At 35.8% G+C, this 14,158-nt stretch overlaps 1 protein-coding gene across 2 annotated transcripts in view; it reads right to left on the bottom strand.

The window, feature by feature from the left end:
* The window catches only part of KHDRBS2 (KH RNA binding domain containing, signal transduction associated 2), a 590,557-nt gene that overhangs the window by 100,497 nt on the left and 475,902 nt on the right, over positions 1-14,158 (bottom strand). The window contains exon 8 of one of the 2 annotated variants that reach the window (XM_042985304.1): positions 1,841-1,863. The exons of the other annotated variant lie outside the window; for it this stretch is intronic. Coding sequence (XP_042841238.1) covers positions 1,841-1,863 — 23 coding nt within the window. The remainder of the gene's footprint in view (positions 1-1,840; positions 1,864-14,158) is intronic. 2 annotated transcript variants of the gene reach the window in all.

Here is a 14,158-nt window from a genome sequence, read left to right on the forward strand (position 1 = left end):
TGGCTTTTTTAGATTTTACATTTAAGTTATATCATACAGTCTCTAACTTATGTCACTTAGCATAATGCCATCAAAGTCTGTAAGTGTAGTTGCAAATTGCAGGATTTCCTTCTTTCTCATGGCTGAACAATATTCCATTGTACCATAAAACTTTTTTAAGTTTATTTATCTTGAGAGCGAGAAAGCTGGCGGGGGGGGGGGGGACACAAGCAAGTGGGGGAGAGGGGAGAGATAGGAAGAGAGAGAATCCCAAGCAGGCTCCTTGCTGTCAGCATAGAGCCCCGATGTGGGGCTCAATCCCACAAACTGTGAGATCATGACCTCACAGCCGAAATCAGGAGTAGGATGCTTAACTCCTTAATTTCATTGATCTTTTCTCTTGTTTTTCTCTGGTCTCTACCTAATTTATTTCTACTCTGATCTTTGTTATTTCCTTCCTCCTACTAACTTTGGCCTTATTTTGTTCTTCTTTTTGTATTTCCTGGAGGTGTAAAGTTAGGTTGTTTATTTTAGATCTATTTTCTGATATACGCATTTATCAGTATAAAGTTCCTTCTCAAAACTGCTTTTGCAGCATCCATAGGTTTTACACATATTGTGCTTCCATTTTCATTTGTTTTGAAATAGTTTGTTATTTTGCTTTTGATTTTTTTCTTTGATCCACTGGTTTTTCAGGAGACTGTTATTTAATTTCCACATCTGTAGATATATTTAGCTTTCCTCTTGTTTACTTCTAGTTTCAAACTATTGTGACTGGAGAAGACACTTGGTATGATTTCAATCTCCTTAAATGTGATAAGACTTTATTTGTGTCCTACAAGAGTTCTAACTATTGTTAGAGAAGTTGGATGTGCACTTGAGAAGAACCTACATTCTACTTCTGTTGGATAGAATGTTCTAAAAATGTCTTTTGGATTAATTGGGTCCAATGTATGGTTCAAATCCATCATTTTCTTGTTGATTTTCTGGCTGAAAAAAGCCCTAACCATTGCTCTGAGTTGGGTATTTAATTCTTATATCATTGTATTATTGTTTGTCTCTTCAAATCTGTTAGTAGTTGCTTAATGTATTTAGGTGCTCCAGTGTTGAGTGTATACATATTCATGATTTATATATTTTCTTAATGGATTGACCTTTTTATCATTATATAATGAGCTTCTTTTCTTATCATTTTTGGCTTAAAGTTTATTATCTATGATATAAATATAGCTATCCCTGATTTCTTTTGGTTTCCACTTATATGAAGTATCTTTTTCAATCTATTCTCTTTGAGCTCAGGAGTGTCTTTAAAACTGAAGTGAGTCTTGTACACAGCATATAGATAGATGGGTCTTGTTTTTTTAATCCATCCAGCCTCTCTTCACATTTTGATTGGTGAATTCAATCCATTTTCATTTAGAGTTATTGATATGTGAGGGCTTGCTAATGCCATCTTACTGGTTTTCATTTCCATTGTTTCTTTTCCCTTTGTTTTTGCTTACCTTTGTAAATTGGTGGTTTTCTGTGGTGGTGTATGTTCTGTTTCCTTTTTCCTTATCTTTTATTCTAGCTTTTTGCTTTGTGGTTACCATGAGGCTTACATAAGGCATCTCATAGATAAAATGGTCCATTTTAGGCTGATAGCAACTTAACTTTGATCATCTATAAAAGCTTCACCCTTTTACTCCCACCCTTTTTATATTTTTGATGTTATAATTTACCTCTTTTGTGTATTTCTTAACACACTACAGTAGCTATAATTGCTTTTATTACTCTTTTCCTTTGATCTTTATAGTACAGTTAAGTGGTTAACACACCATCCTGTTACAGATTTGGAGTTTTCTAAGTCTGACTCTATGACTGCCTTTCCCAGTGTGCTGTAAACTTTCATATGTTTTCATTTACTGACTAGTGTTTTTTGAGTTCAACTTGAAGAATTCCTCTTAAAATTTCTTGCATGCAGGTCTAGTGGTGATGAACTCACTTAGCTTTTGTTTGTCTAGGGAAGTCTTTATTTCTCCTTCATATCTGAAAGATAACTTTGCTGAATAGAGTATTCTTGGTTGGCATTTTTTTTTCTTTCAACACTTTGAGTATGTCATTCTACTCTCTTGAGGATTTCTGTAGGATTTCTAGGCCTGTAGGATTTCTGATGAGAAATCCACTGATAGACTAATGACGGTTCCTTTGAGGATTAAAACCTCCCTCTCTCCACCCCCCTACTCTTTTGCTTTTAGAATTATTTACTTATCCTTGATCTTTGACAGTTTTATCGTAATGTGTCTTGGAAAGGTCTTTTGCACTGAGATAATAATAACGGTAATCTATTAGCTTTGTAAAATTAGATGTCCAATTTTCTTCCCAGGTTTGGAAATTTTCAGCTATGATTTAAAATTTTCTGCTCTTCCTTTCTTCTCCTTCTGGAATCCCAATTACTGCAATATTTGTTCTTTTGATGATATCCCATAGATAAAACAGGTTTTCTTCACCACTTTTCATTCTTTTTTCCTTTATTCTCCTCTAACTGGGTTATTCCAAAATTCTTGTCCTCTAACTGACTTATTCTATCTTCCATTTGCTCACTCTGCTGCAAATGCCTTTTTATTACATTTTTCATTTCATTTCTTGAAGTCTCCAGCTCCAGAATCCCTGTTTGGTCCTTTTTTTTTTATGACTTCTGTCTCTTCAAAAAAAATCTTATGTTGATCATATATTTTTTGTTCAAGATTTAGTCAAAATGTCTGAGTTTTCTTGTAGCTTGTGGTTTCTCCAAAACAGCTATTTTGCATTTTGATGGCATGTTTCCTTGATTTTCCATGTTCTTTTAGTTTTGTGCTGCTGCTTTCACATTTGAAGTGGAAGACACCCCTAAACCATTGCTAATTGCCTTCTGTTTGGGTATTCTGTTCAATGATGTTTTTATTGGATGGGGTTTCATCTGTCTCTCAGTGTGGGCATACCCGCTCCACTGTACTTGCTCCCTCTTGTGGCAGGATTCTTCCTTAAGCTTTAATGTCTCTGGTTCTTGCAAGTCACCAGGCTGGCTACTGGAAACCTTTTTTTGTTTCCAGAAGATGGCACTATCGCTCAAGTTTGTGACTTCTTCCTTGCTTTGGAGAGCCTGGCCTATTTTCTAGGTGTGTATCAGTTTAAGAGCTCTCTTGCCACAGCACTCAGGAGTGTATACAAAGAACCAGCCAGAGTGGGGGGAGGTATGATTTTAGCCCCTCCAGACAGTGTCTGCAGGCCTATGGGACCTAGTAGAAAGGTCCTAGGGTATGTTACTCCTAGAGGCTAATGGATGGACTTTCTACTGAGTACAGTCAGCAAAAACCCTTAACTGTCTCTCTCTCAACCTCCTCCATCCCCTTAGTCATGAAGGTACCACCTCAGTACTCTGGGTATTGCCAGAAAGAAATGGGTTTATATATCTGTGTCCCACATAACTGGGGTAAATAGGCAATCATTCACTGTTCTCCTTTCCCCCCACAAGGGATAGAGCAGTCCTATGCAATGTTTCCTTGTTGGGGAGAGTAGCATTAGGAATGTTTTACAGCTGCCTTCTCTGTGACCAAACTTGTATTTTATTTATTTATTTATTTTCTCCAGTGGTGTCCTAGAATCTCCCCTAGGGAGGGCTGAGCTTCAGAAAATTCCCTCTTATGTGTGGGTATGTGCCCAGGTCAACACTCTCCAGGGTTTTTCCCAACCAGGGCAAGAGAGATCTGACATGTTGACTGTCTCCTTTGGTTCTACAGCTTAATACCTAGGTCATTCTGCCTATTACTGGACACACAGGTGGGTGAGCCTCCTCCTGGAACCCTTGGTGTATGGTGCTAGATTCCACAACACACACAAAAGTACTTTTTGTTTGTGGATGGATATCTGTTTCATTGTTTAAATGGGGGGATAAAAAAAGGAATATTTTACATTGCCATGATGCTGACATCACTCCCCAGAGTAGTCATTTTGATGCATCCATCACGCTGTTATCAGACTATATGCACAACTCATTCTGCATAAGAGTGGAAACACACAAATGGAGAAACAACCCTATGCAATGTGAGTTATTTCATCTTAATGTTCCTGAGCATGAAAGTGCATGATCTATGTTTTTACTGCCAAAGCAGCAAAGAAAATGCAAGACAACATTTTGTACCAGTGAAATTTGTTTAAAGCCATGTAACATCATTAGAAAAGAGTGATTTGTTATGGTTAGTTTGGTTAAGGAATACTATAGTTAGTTTATAAGTATACAACATAAATGTTTTCTTCGTACAAATGCATTTTATACTGTCTTCTAAGGTAGTCTAAAAACTATAGAATTTTATGATATTAGAATGAGTTCTAAATTGTAAATTTTATAGTTATTCTGCTTGGCCACAACAATCATCATAAAAGCAAATAATTATCTTTTCTTATTACGTTAATGCCTTGGGTAATGAGGCATTTTGGCTTATTTAATATTTAAACGATATAATTAGAATGATACTTTTTATGTTTCCCAGTTATTCTGTAGTTTTCTCTTAAGTAAACAACAACCAAAAACCCCTATACATTTTTATAGTAGTATATGTCTATAGTATAGTTAGGCATATACTAATATATGTATAAGACAAAAATACTGTTCAAAAGATTTAATTCAGTGATTATTTAGTGACATGTTAAGTTGTTAAAATACTCTAAAAATAAATAGAGAATTAAAGACTTGATAAAGACAGATACCCTCCATTTTTGTGGAATATTTAGCAGCCATCAGATACAGAGTCAAAAGAACAAGCCAAAAACTACCCTGCACTTGAAACATCGATGAGCCCTGTGTTTCCTTCACTAGGCTTTGCAGCATCAGTCATGAATTACAGTACAGTAAGCTTTAAATGCTGCAGTTTTTTGTCCCCAAGGTTTCTGTTCCAAGACATTACACATTTTTTTAAGAGCATTAAATAGGCAGTCAGAGATCTAAGCAGGCACAGATATATGCTATATAAGTGTCTTTTTCCCCCCTTCCATTTAATCATTTTGAATATCTTGAGGGCTTTTCACTGAAGAGTCCTGCTGTTCTAAAAAAAAAAAAAAAAAAAGGAAAAGTATTTTATTTCTAAGCTTACTAGGTCTTTCTTTCATCGTTTTGTGAATAATGTATATGTTCGATAAAATAATCAAGAGATACTGCCATCATGACACATTAATGAAATGAAGTAATAACTTAGAATTTCTAATATGAAAGCAAAAAAATTTTAAAGCACATCATCACAGAACCTCCTTTGGTAGATTATTTTTAGTTAGTTCCCTTCCAGTTCTAGTTTCTCAAGTAAATCCTCCTGACATAAAACCAAAACCTTTATCAACACTACTATGACTCTGGATTTCTCCATTTTGTTATACCCATTTAGGCATGGAATGTACTAGTATAATATTTAGAAGAAGAAAAAATAGGTAGATAGGCAGTAAGAGGTTTGAGGTATAATCTTTATTTGTCCCTCTATATTCATGTCCTTCTATTTGCAACACTATATTTTCCACTGTGGTTCAATAGTATTATGAAAATGGTATATTGGAATATTGATTATTGCATGTGAAAGTTATAAAGTAATAAGTTACATATATTTATAAAAACATGAGTATCTAAGTTATGTTTATGCCAATGTAAACATACACACATCTCTCAGTGATAAGATTTTCGATATAATATGCCTATCAGAAAGACTGCAAAAGGCACAGTTTTTACATCCTAACCTCAAGTTTAGACTTGTAATGATGCTGCCTGGACCTGTGCTAGTGCCTGAAGGTTCTTTATCCTATTAGATAAAAATCAGAGTTCTTGGTCCTGATTAATGCTGGCACAAAACTCTTGCAAGGAAAATGATTAAGAAGCTGATTTCATATTTTTGTGATTCAAATCCTTCATAAATGAACTATATTCTGCTACATTATTATATTTTTAGAATAGAAAGTCAGGTGATCCTGTCTAAAAGTACTTTTTAAAAAATGTTTATTTATTTTGAGAGACAGAGCATGTGTGAACGAGTGTGGGGGATAGGTAGAAAAATAGGGAGAGAGACAGAGGAAATCCCAAGCTGACAGCATGGAGCCCCACACAGGGCCCCATCCCAGGACTGCAATCATGACCTGAGCCGAGATCAAGAATCAGAAGGTTAACCCACTGAGCCACACAGGCACCCCTGAAAATGTGTTTAAACATAGTTTTTCTCACTGTTAACACAAGGATCTTTAGTTAGGCGGTCACAACTGTCCTTTTTACTGTGCCTTGACTCCCCTCGTTCCTTCCTCATGAGCAGCAAAGCAAATGCTACATTATATTCAAATACCGTAATCTGGTTCTACACTGGAGAGTAGTTGCATAGTAGTGTAGGCAGTGCTACATTTACCTCCTTTAACGTAAACTAATTGGGAAAAAAATCTTACTCTTAGGCTGTTTTCAGAATCGTCCTGATTCTGGACCTTTTTCAACTTAATGGCTGGATCTACTTCTTTCGTCAGATACGGGTCCCATCCTGGCTCTAGGAAGGGGGCACGGCTTTCATGTGTCCACTCTTGTTTCTGACCCAGGCATCTCCATCCCATACCCTGGTATGGAATTCATCTTTTAATTTATTCACCTTTGCGAAAGTTCCTCTTTTAGTTTTACTTATCTCCCCTTTAGAACTGGGATACCATCTTGTTCTTGTGGGTCCTTCACACTTGAATAGTACTCTTGCTTCTAAACAACTGTAACCGTGGCCCTTCCCAATGCAGATTACTTTTGTGGATATCTAAATATCATCAGCTCCTAGATTCTGTGCTGCTGTACTTACCTGTCTGTTAGGACATCCTGGGTGGATATGCTGGATTTCCCTCATGTCAACTACCTGTTTGCATGAACACAACTATGTAATGATGATAACAGGAGTGATAACAACAGTTATTCTCATTTTTACCATGATTCTAATTCCTTTATATTTTTTCTATATTACACTACATCAACAGTTTTTCCTTATTTTCATTTTAGATAGCATGTTATATATGAGAGCAAATGTTTTCTCAAATTTCCATTCGCTATTTTTTATTTAACAAATAATTTTGGAGCATCTTTGTTGTGCCAGGACATTTCCTGGGAATTTTAGGCACTATTTTTTAACCCTAAAGAGTCAAAATACTACTTGGAGAACGAAGTACGATAAAAAAAAAGATGATTCTAAAAGAGTATAAAAAGGGCTCCTTAATTAAGCTTGGATGGAAGTAGGGAGGAAACAGCATTAGTGAGAGTTTTCTAGAGGAGGTGACAGCACTTATGTTGACCATCAATGATTCCGTATTATTTAAGACAATGTCTAATGGAATTATATCCGTTTCCACATTTCATTCTAATGAATTGATAATTCATTAGACATATCTGGTAAAGAAAGAAGACCAATGAACAACTCTTTGGCCTAATTCATTTTGGCTGCATTTAGTCAAAACTTACGTAAGGTGTCACTGCCTCCCCACTTCTGAGGATGATGACCATTGTGACAAGACTGGTGATGATAACAAACACTTGAGTGCTTATTTATTCCAGGAAATTTGCTAAAATGGCTTTATAACTTTTATGTTTGATTCCACTTGATCCGTATAGTAGGTAAGATTATAAGATGGCCCCTTAGATTCTTGGCCACTGGTGTACACAAAACTTCTCCTGGTATTCAGTGAAACACTAACCTACGTACCACTGTGAAGGGATTTTACAGATGTAATTAAGGTCTCAAATTAGTGGATGTTAAGATAGGGGTATTATCCAGGTGGACCTGAATTAATCACATGAGTCCTTTAAGTCTGGTCACAGATAGCAATTGGAGACAGAGAAAGTCAGAGAGATCCAAAGCATGAGAAGGATTCAATGTGTCATCACTGGCTTTGAAGAAGCCACATGGCAAGGAAGTGGGTGACCTCCAGGATCTGAGAGTGAGCCCTGGCTGACAAGCAGCAGAGAATCAAGGGCTGCAGAATCTACCCGGCTGAAAAAATTTATTCTTCCATGACCACATGAGCTTTAAGGAGGACTCCAAGTTCCAGATGAGATTGAAGCCAGGCTGATATCATGGTTTCATACTTGTGAGACCCCAAGAGAAAACTCAGTTGAGCCCACTCAGAGTTCTGACCTCCAGAACTGTGAATAATAAACAAGTTTTGATCTACTAAGTATGCAATGCAAAAATAGGAAATTGATAGAATTCTCTTAACCAATACAGTGGTAACATCACTATACCCAATTGAAGACGAAGAAAGTGGACTTCTGCTCACATTTCCCATGTATCAGCATGGTTGATAATGTGAAACAGAACTTTAATATTAGGCAAATAACACTTTCATATGACACTAAACTTTTGATGACTAAAGACTTTTGCTAAGTCTGTACAGAAGAAATTACAATATTTTCACCCTGAGTCTAGTTCCAAACATGGGCAAAGAAGTCTGAAATGACTCTTATATACCTAAGAGCAAGAGGCAATGCTTAGAAAATGCTTTAAGTTTTATTTGAGGCGAGGTAGGGAGATATAAATGTCCTTCCTTCAGTATTTTATCTAAAATTTTACACAATTCTCTGGGTATAATTTGTAGTCATGGGCTTCAGAAAAGCCATTTCTCATCTATTCATTGGCAGATCTTTCTCCTCAGTTAAAGCCTGGATGGGGGTCGTGGAAGAGAAACCTAAAGAGAGCTACATCCATGCTTCCACCCTCCCCATCTTGGAATGGCAGAAGGATGGCAGGGCGAATCAAATGTGTGTGTGTGTGTGTGTGTGTGTGTGTGTGTGTGTGTGTGTGAGAGAGAGAGAGAGAGACAGACAGACAGACAGACAGAACAAGAAAGAGAAAGATGGCATAGAGACAGAAAGTATGGATCCTGATAAAGAATAGATATAAAAATTGAAAGCAATTATCTCAAAAGCTTATGGGGATAAAAGAAGGGAAATCAGAGAAGTTTCTTGAAATGAGCATTTTTGACTACAATACTATTTTTTTTTAAATTTTTTTTCACATTTATTTATTTTTGAGACAGAGAGAGAGCATGAACAGGGGAGGGTCAGAGGAAGAGGGAGACACAGAATCTGAAACATGCTCCAGGCTTTGAGCTGTCAGCACAGAGCCCGACGCAGGGCTCGAACCCACAGACCGCGAGATCATGACCTGAGCCGAAGTCAGACGCTTAACCAACTGAGCCACCCAGGCGCCCCAATACTGACTTAATTTAAATCTTGACTTTGTTTTCATGGACTCAAAATGTATTTTCTGAATCATGGACTGAGTCATACTGCTCCTCCTTATAATCAATTCTTTCGTTGTTAGATGTGAGTGAGAATTGGAAACAAAAATTTTGTCAGTTGTTTGCAAACACAAAGACAGAATTCTAGGCAGCCCTTTTACCTATGGAAACAATGTTTATTAAGAAGGATAAGAATCAAGGTCTTTCCCAGCAACCCTTCTAGAGAGGGACTGAATGTACAGGGGCATCCTTGAAAGGAAAAATACTAAAAGTCTACTGACCCTGGAACTTTAGTGATGATTTAGACACACTATTTGTTATCAAGAATCCACAGACTCATATATGTTCTTATACTTTCAAGTTTATCTGGACAAATACAATTGAATAATTATAACAGCAGACACTTAATCATACTTACTACATGCCAGGAACTGTCAATGGCATTTTTACACATACTATCTCATTTAATCTTCATAACAACACTTTAGGGCAGGCAGAACTATTATCCCTGTTTTAGAGATAAAAACATTGAGGTATATGTTAAACACTGTGTGCACAGTCACTCCTGTAGATTATGGTAGAGCTGGGACATGAACCTAAGCAGTCAGGTTTCAGAGACTATGTCTAACCACTGATGCTGTGGCAGACTTTAGTTTCCAGACACATATGCAACAATATTTCCTATTCCCCTATTTTTCTTACAATGTGATATGGGCACACTTTCCCTTTAAGAGGCGAAATCTAGGCCTCTTTTTCTTAAATCAGAGCAGGGTTTGGAACTAAGTTAGAAATAAATGTTAGAAACTATGTAACTTTCAAAGACAGGTCATAATAGGTGGTATGGCATTCACCTGATACTCTGTTGGGCTCCTCACGTTGGGAGCCCTGAGCTGCCATGTAAGCAGTACAATGTCCCTGGGGCCACCATGGTGTGAGGAAGTCCAAATTAATCCACAAGAAGTGAGACCACATGGAGAGCCTTGAGTCTATGTGAAAATGGGAGATGCCCAAGAAGCCCCCAGTTGCTTAGTATCCCCACCAATTCCAGCTTCAGATACTATCTGACTTCAAATACAGGAGAGACCTGAGTCAAAACTGCATAGCCAAGCCACTCCCAAATTCCTGACCCCCCCGCCAAAACCCCGGAGAGATAACAGAGCTGTTACTGTTTTAAGCAAAATTGTTTGGGGGCAATTCGTTATGTAGCAATAGACACAGACATAGATATTTCTGTAGAAAAGTGAATTTGGTTAAAATGAAGTATATACAAACATGTATACTAATTAAACATGTGTTTTAATTATAAGTTTATATTTTGGTATGTGCATTGGTTTCCCAAATAGAAAGTTTCTTACTATGATAACATTGTTTGAATCTCACAAGTTGGTTTAATCCAGTTACCAGTTTTGTTTTTGTCTTCTATTATTGCAAAGGGTAGGTTAACTTCTATAGAAACGACAGTCACTAGATTCTAACACTTGCGACTTTTTAAATTAGTGTAATTTGCTTCCTGTCTTTTCAATGTCAAATAATTTCTTCACGATGAAAGTACTCTACATTCCTGTAAAATATCCCTTCTTTTGTGAAACATATTTTTACTTTGTGAATAAGGTACCACACATCACTATAATAATCCAGCCAGAGGACCCCTACTGGATAACAATATTAAATCAACTGTCATGTTAGGGGGAGACTTGAAGAACAAATTAAATTCCCATTCAGGCATTCAAATAAAGCAACTGCTTGAATGCTCACTCAGTAGGCCTCATCTCATCACTCGGTGGGCATCGTATTTGAGAAGGAATATTCCCACTGGCAAGCTTATTTACTTCATTTTAAATACACACGTCAAGTAAAATGTGAGAGCATTAGCTCAACTCCCATTAGTAGTTTAAATCTATAAAATTGATTCTTCTTAAATATTTAAAGGTAGAATTATTTCCAGGGAACAATCACATTAAGCACCTACTTTCTATGTATGTCTGCTAGAGAGATACAGAAATTAATATTAATCCATTAATAGGAACTTGGAGTATTCAGATGTGGCCTAAAACAAAATATAAAACTGAGAGTCTATGCGATGCAAGGTTATAAACCAGAATTCTAGTTCTAGTTCCATTAAGCAAGTTTTTTTGTTTTTGTTTTTGTTTTTGTTTTTGTTTTTTTACCAGGAGTCTGTGTAATTACAGCGAAATTGGGATTCAGCATTAGATTTCTGAAGAAGTATTGACCAAAGGGCAAATGTGATTTCTCCCAGTGACATGATCTATTTTCTCCTAAATATAATTCTGTAAAATGGCACCAGGGGAGTCACGGACAGAGTCATATCTTTGGAGTGTGCACTCATTAAAGATAAAACACCGAAAAGAGATGAATGAGAAATGTGTTCTTCGCAGAGTTTCTTAGGTTGAATATGAATTACAGCCTAAAATTCTGTATTTCAATTACTGTAATTGCCACAAACAGAAAAATAGGACATTTTAGGATTGGAAATGAGGTAAGACATTAGGAGAATATGAAAAAATATTCAGATTGCCATTTCATACACTCTTAGCTGTCTTTCTAAATTAAATTCTAATTTTCTTTTTTCTATTTCTTCTGGTGATATCTATATAGACCAAAACAATGTACAAATTCCTCTTCTCTAAAAGGAATGAAGAAAAGAGTAGAAAAATGAAGTGAAATTTAATTAAATTTGGCGTAAAATGTGTTTAACACAATTTGTTAAATGCGACATCCATTTCTTCATTTCCAGGATTGAGATAAAAATAATCTGTAATGATTTCCTGAGCACAAGTTTCTTATCTTAGTAGTAGCCAGTGGGTTACACTGGAAAAAAGCTCCAAGCAATGGTGTCACTTTTAAGTACTAGACTCCTTTTACTGTATTTGTAGAAGTCAAAATGCACTAATATGAGACTAATGTTTTGTAGTCCCTTCATGTAGATGGTGGCAGAGCAGGCATAATAAATCAATAGAACAAATTGTCAGACCAGTAATGTGGCTTCTGTTGTTCTGCTTCTCATTAAAGGCAGTGGCAATTGAAGAAAAGCTATTACTGCATCCAGAATTCTTAATGAGGTTTGCTACCAATTAGTTTACTGCCCAAGTATATGCTTTGACATTTGGTTAGCTAAAAACTTGGGCAACTTTTCATTTAAAAGGGTATTACTACACATAAGCCTGAAATGCTTAGCAATCCTAATGCTGAGCCAGTTAATAGAATAGGTACATGCAAAATATCTTAAAACATTGACCTTCAAATTCCTGCTTTCTTCTCAGCTCATGTCAAATCAATAAAGAAACCTAAAGCCAATGTTTTATTGATATCTGAACTAATGTGGTTTGCAAAAATTTTTATTAAGCTTTGCAAACCGATGTCAAGTTAAACTATTGTGCCCAGAAAATGTCAGCCTCAAAAAATTGTCTGACAAATGTGATGGAGCTTCTTTGACACATTCTCATCAAGACCCTACTCTGATACCCTCTTCTTTTCAATCACTTCAAGGCTATGAATAAATATTGCAGCAATTTTTATTCTGTAACTAGAATTTTAGCTGTATAAATCATGGGGGAAATCCTGGTACATTGGTTATTGAATATTTTTAGTTTTATCATTGTAAAGAAAGATTTGTAGTGTAAAGAAAATTTTGTAATATATCATAGAAGAAAAATCTATGGCTTGTGTCACAAGATCTCAAGAAAATTCATGTTAAAAAGAATACTAATGTTCATATACATAAGAGATTTTGGATTATTAAATACCATTTATTACAAACTTTAAAAGAACATAAAGTTATGACAAAAATATTGACTCAGCTACAAAAACCTAAAACATTTAGAAAGCGTCTGAGAATTAAATACAATAAGCTACCTATTTTAAGTCAGAATAGAGTAAAACAATGCAGTATGCCCTGAAGAACACAGTGGAAGTTATTTGGGGGTACGGAGGAAAGGACATCTGGAATGAACATGCTTCCTGATACCTCAGTTTCAATACCATTTGCTTCATCTGGTTCTTCTTTACTTGGATGGCTTATTTATTCCCAGGCTTAAATCCACTGGACATTTTTCTCATTGCCTTTCTTTCATATTGCTATCATTTTCAGATACCTAAATGTCACAAAGCTCCCAACTTTCACTTCTTTGAGATTTATATTCAGCCCATGATCAAATCTGAAGTTTCTTCATGTACAGTTTAGGTTACATTTTCTTATTCCAGTTCCAACACCATTGCATTAATAGCCTTTTAGCTCCTATATCATAGTCTTTAAGTCTTTTATATAATGAAAAAAAAAGTTAACTCCTTTAAGCATTGTTCTGAAAAGTCAATAAAGTTCGTATCTTCCTGTCTTAGAGTATGGAAAAAAAAAATCTTTGCATCTTTCATGATTCTGTATGAATTAGTTTTTCATTCTACTTTGTACTGCTGGATATCATGTTAATGCTAGAGACTGCCTTCCTTTACAATCGCAATGATGAATCTCTCTTGCCTTGCTTTAAACACATTTTTATGCCGGATTTAATTAAATTTCATTTAATTTTCTACTTTTGGCTTCCTTTTTTCTTTGTAGAGGAGAGGAATTGGTATGTTGATTCAGTCCAAATACATACCACTAAGAGAGAAAAAAAAGGAATGTAATTTTAAAAAATAGCTTAAAATGTATGAAATGTCAGTCTGAATATTTTTTCACATTCCTATAATCTGTTACCTCATTTCAAATCCTAAAGTGTCTTATATTTCTTAGTTACAGTTATAGTAATTGAAATACAGAAATTTAGACTGTAATTCAAATTCAACTTAAAAATTCTGCAAAGAAAGCATCTGATCTCTTACATCTTTCCAACCATCAAGACGCACCAGCCTTTTAGCACTCTCTAAAATAACCCATGGGATTTTGTGTCCTCCAGATTTTTAGGGCATGAGTTGTTCATTA

The sequence above is a fragment of the Panthera tigris genome, chromosome B2, assembly GCF_018350195.1.
Source record: "Panthera tigris isolate Pti1 chromosome B2, P.tigris_Pti1_mat1.1, whole genome shotgun sequence".
NCBI lineage: Eukaryota > Metazoa > Chordata > Mammalia > Carnivora > Felidae > Panthera > Panthera tigris.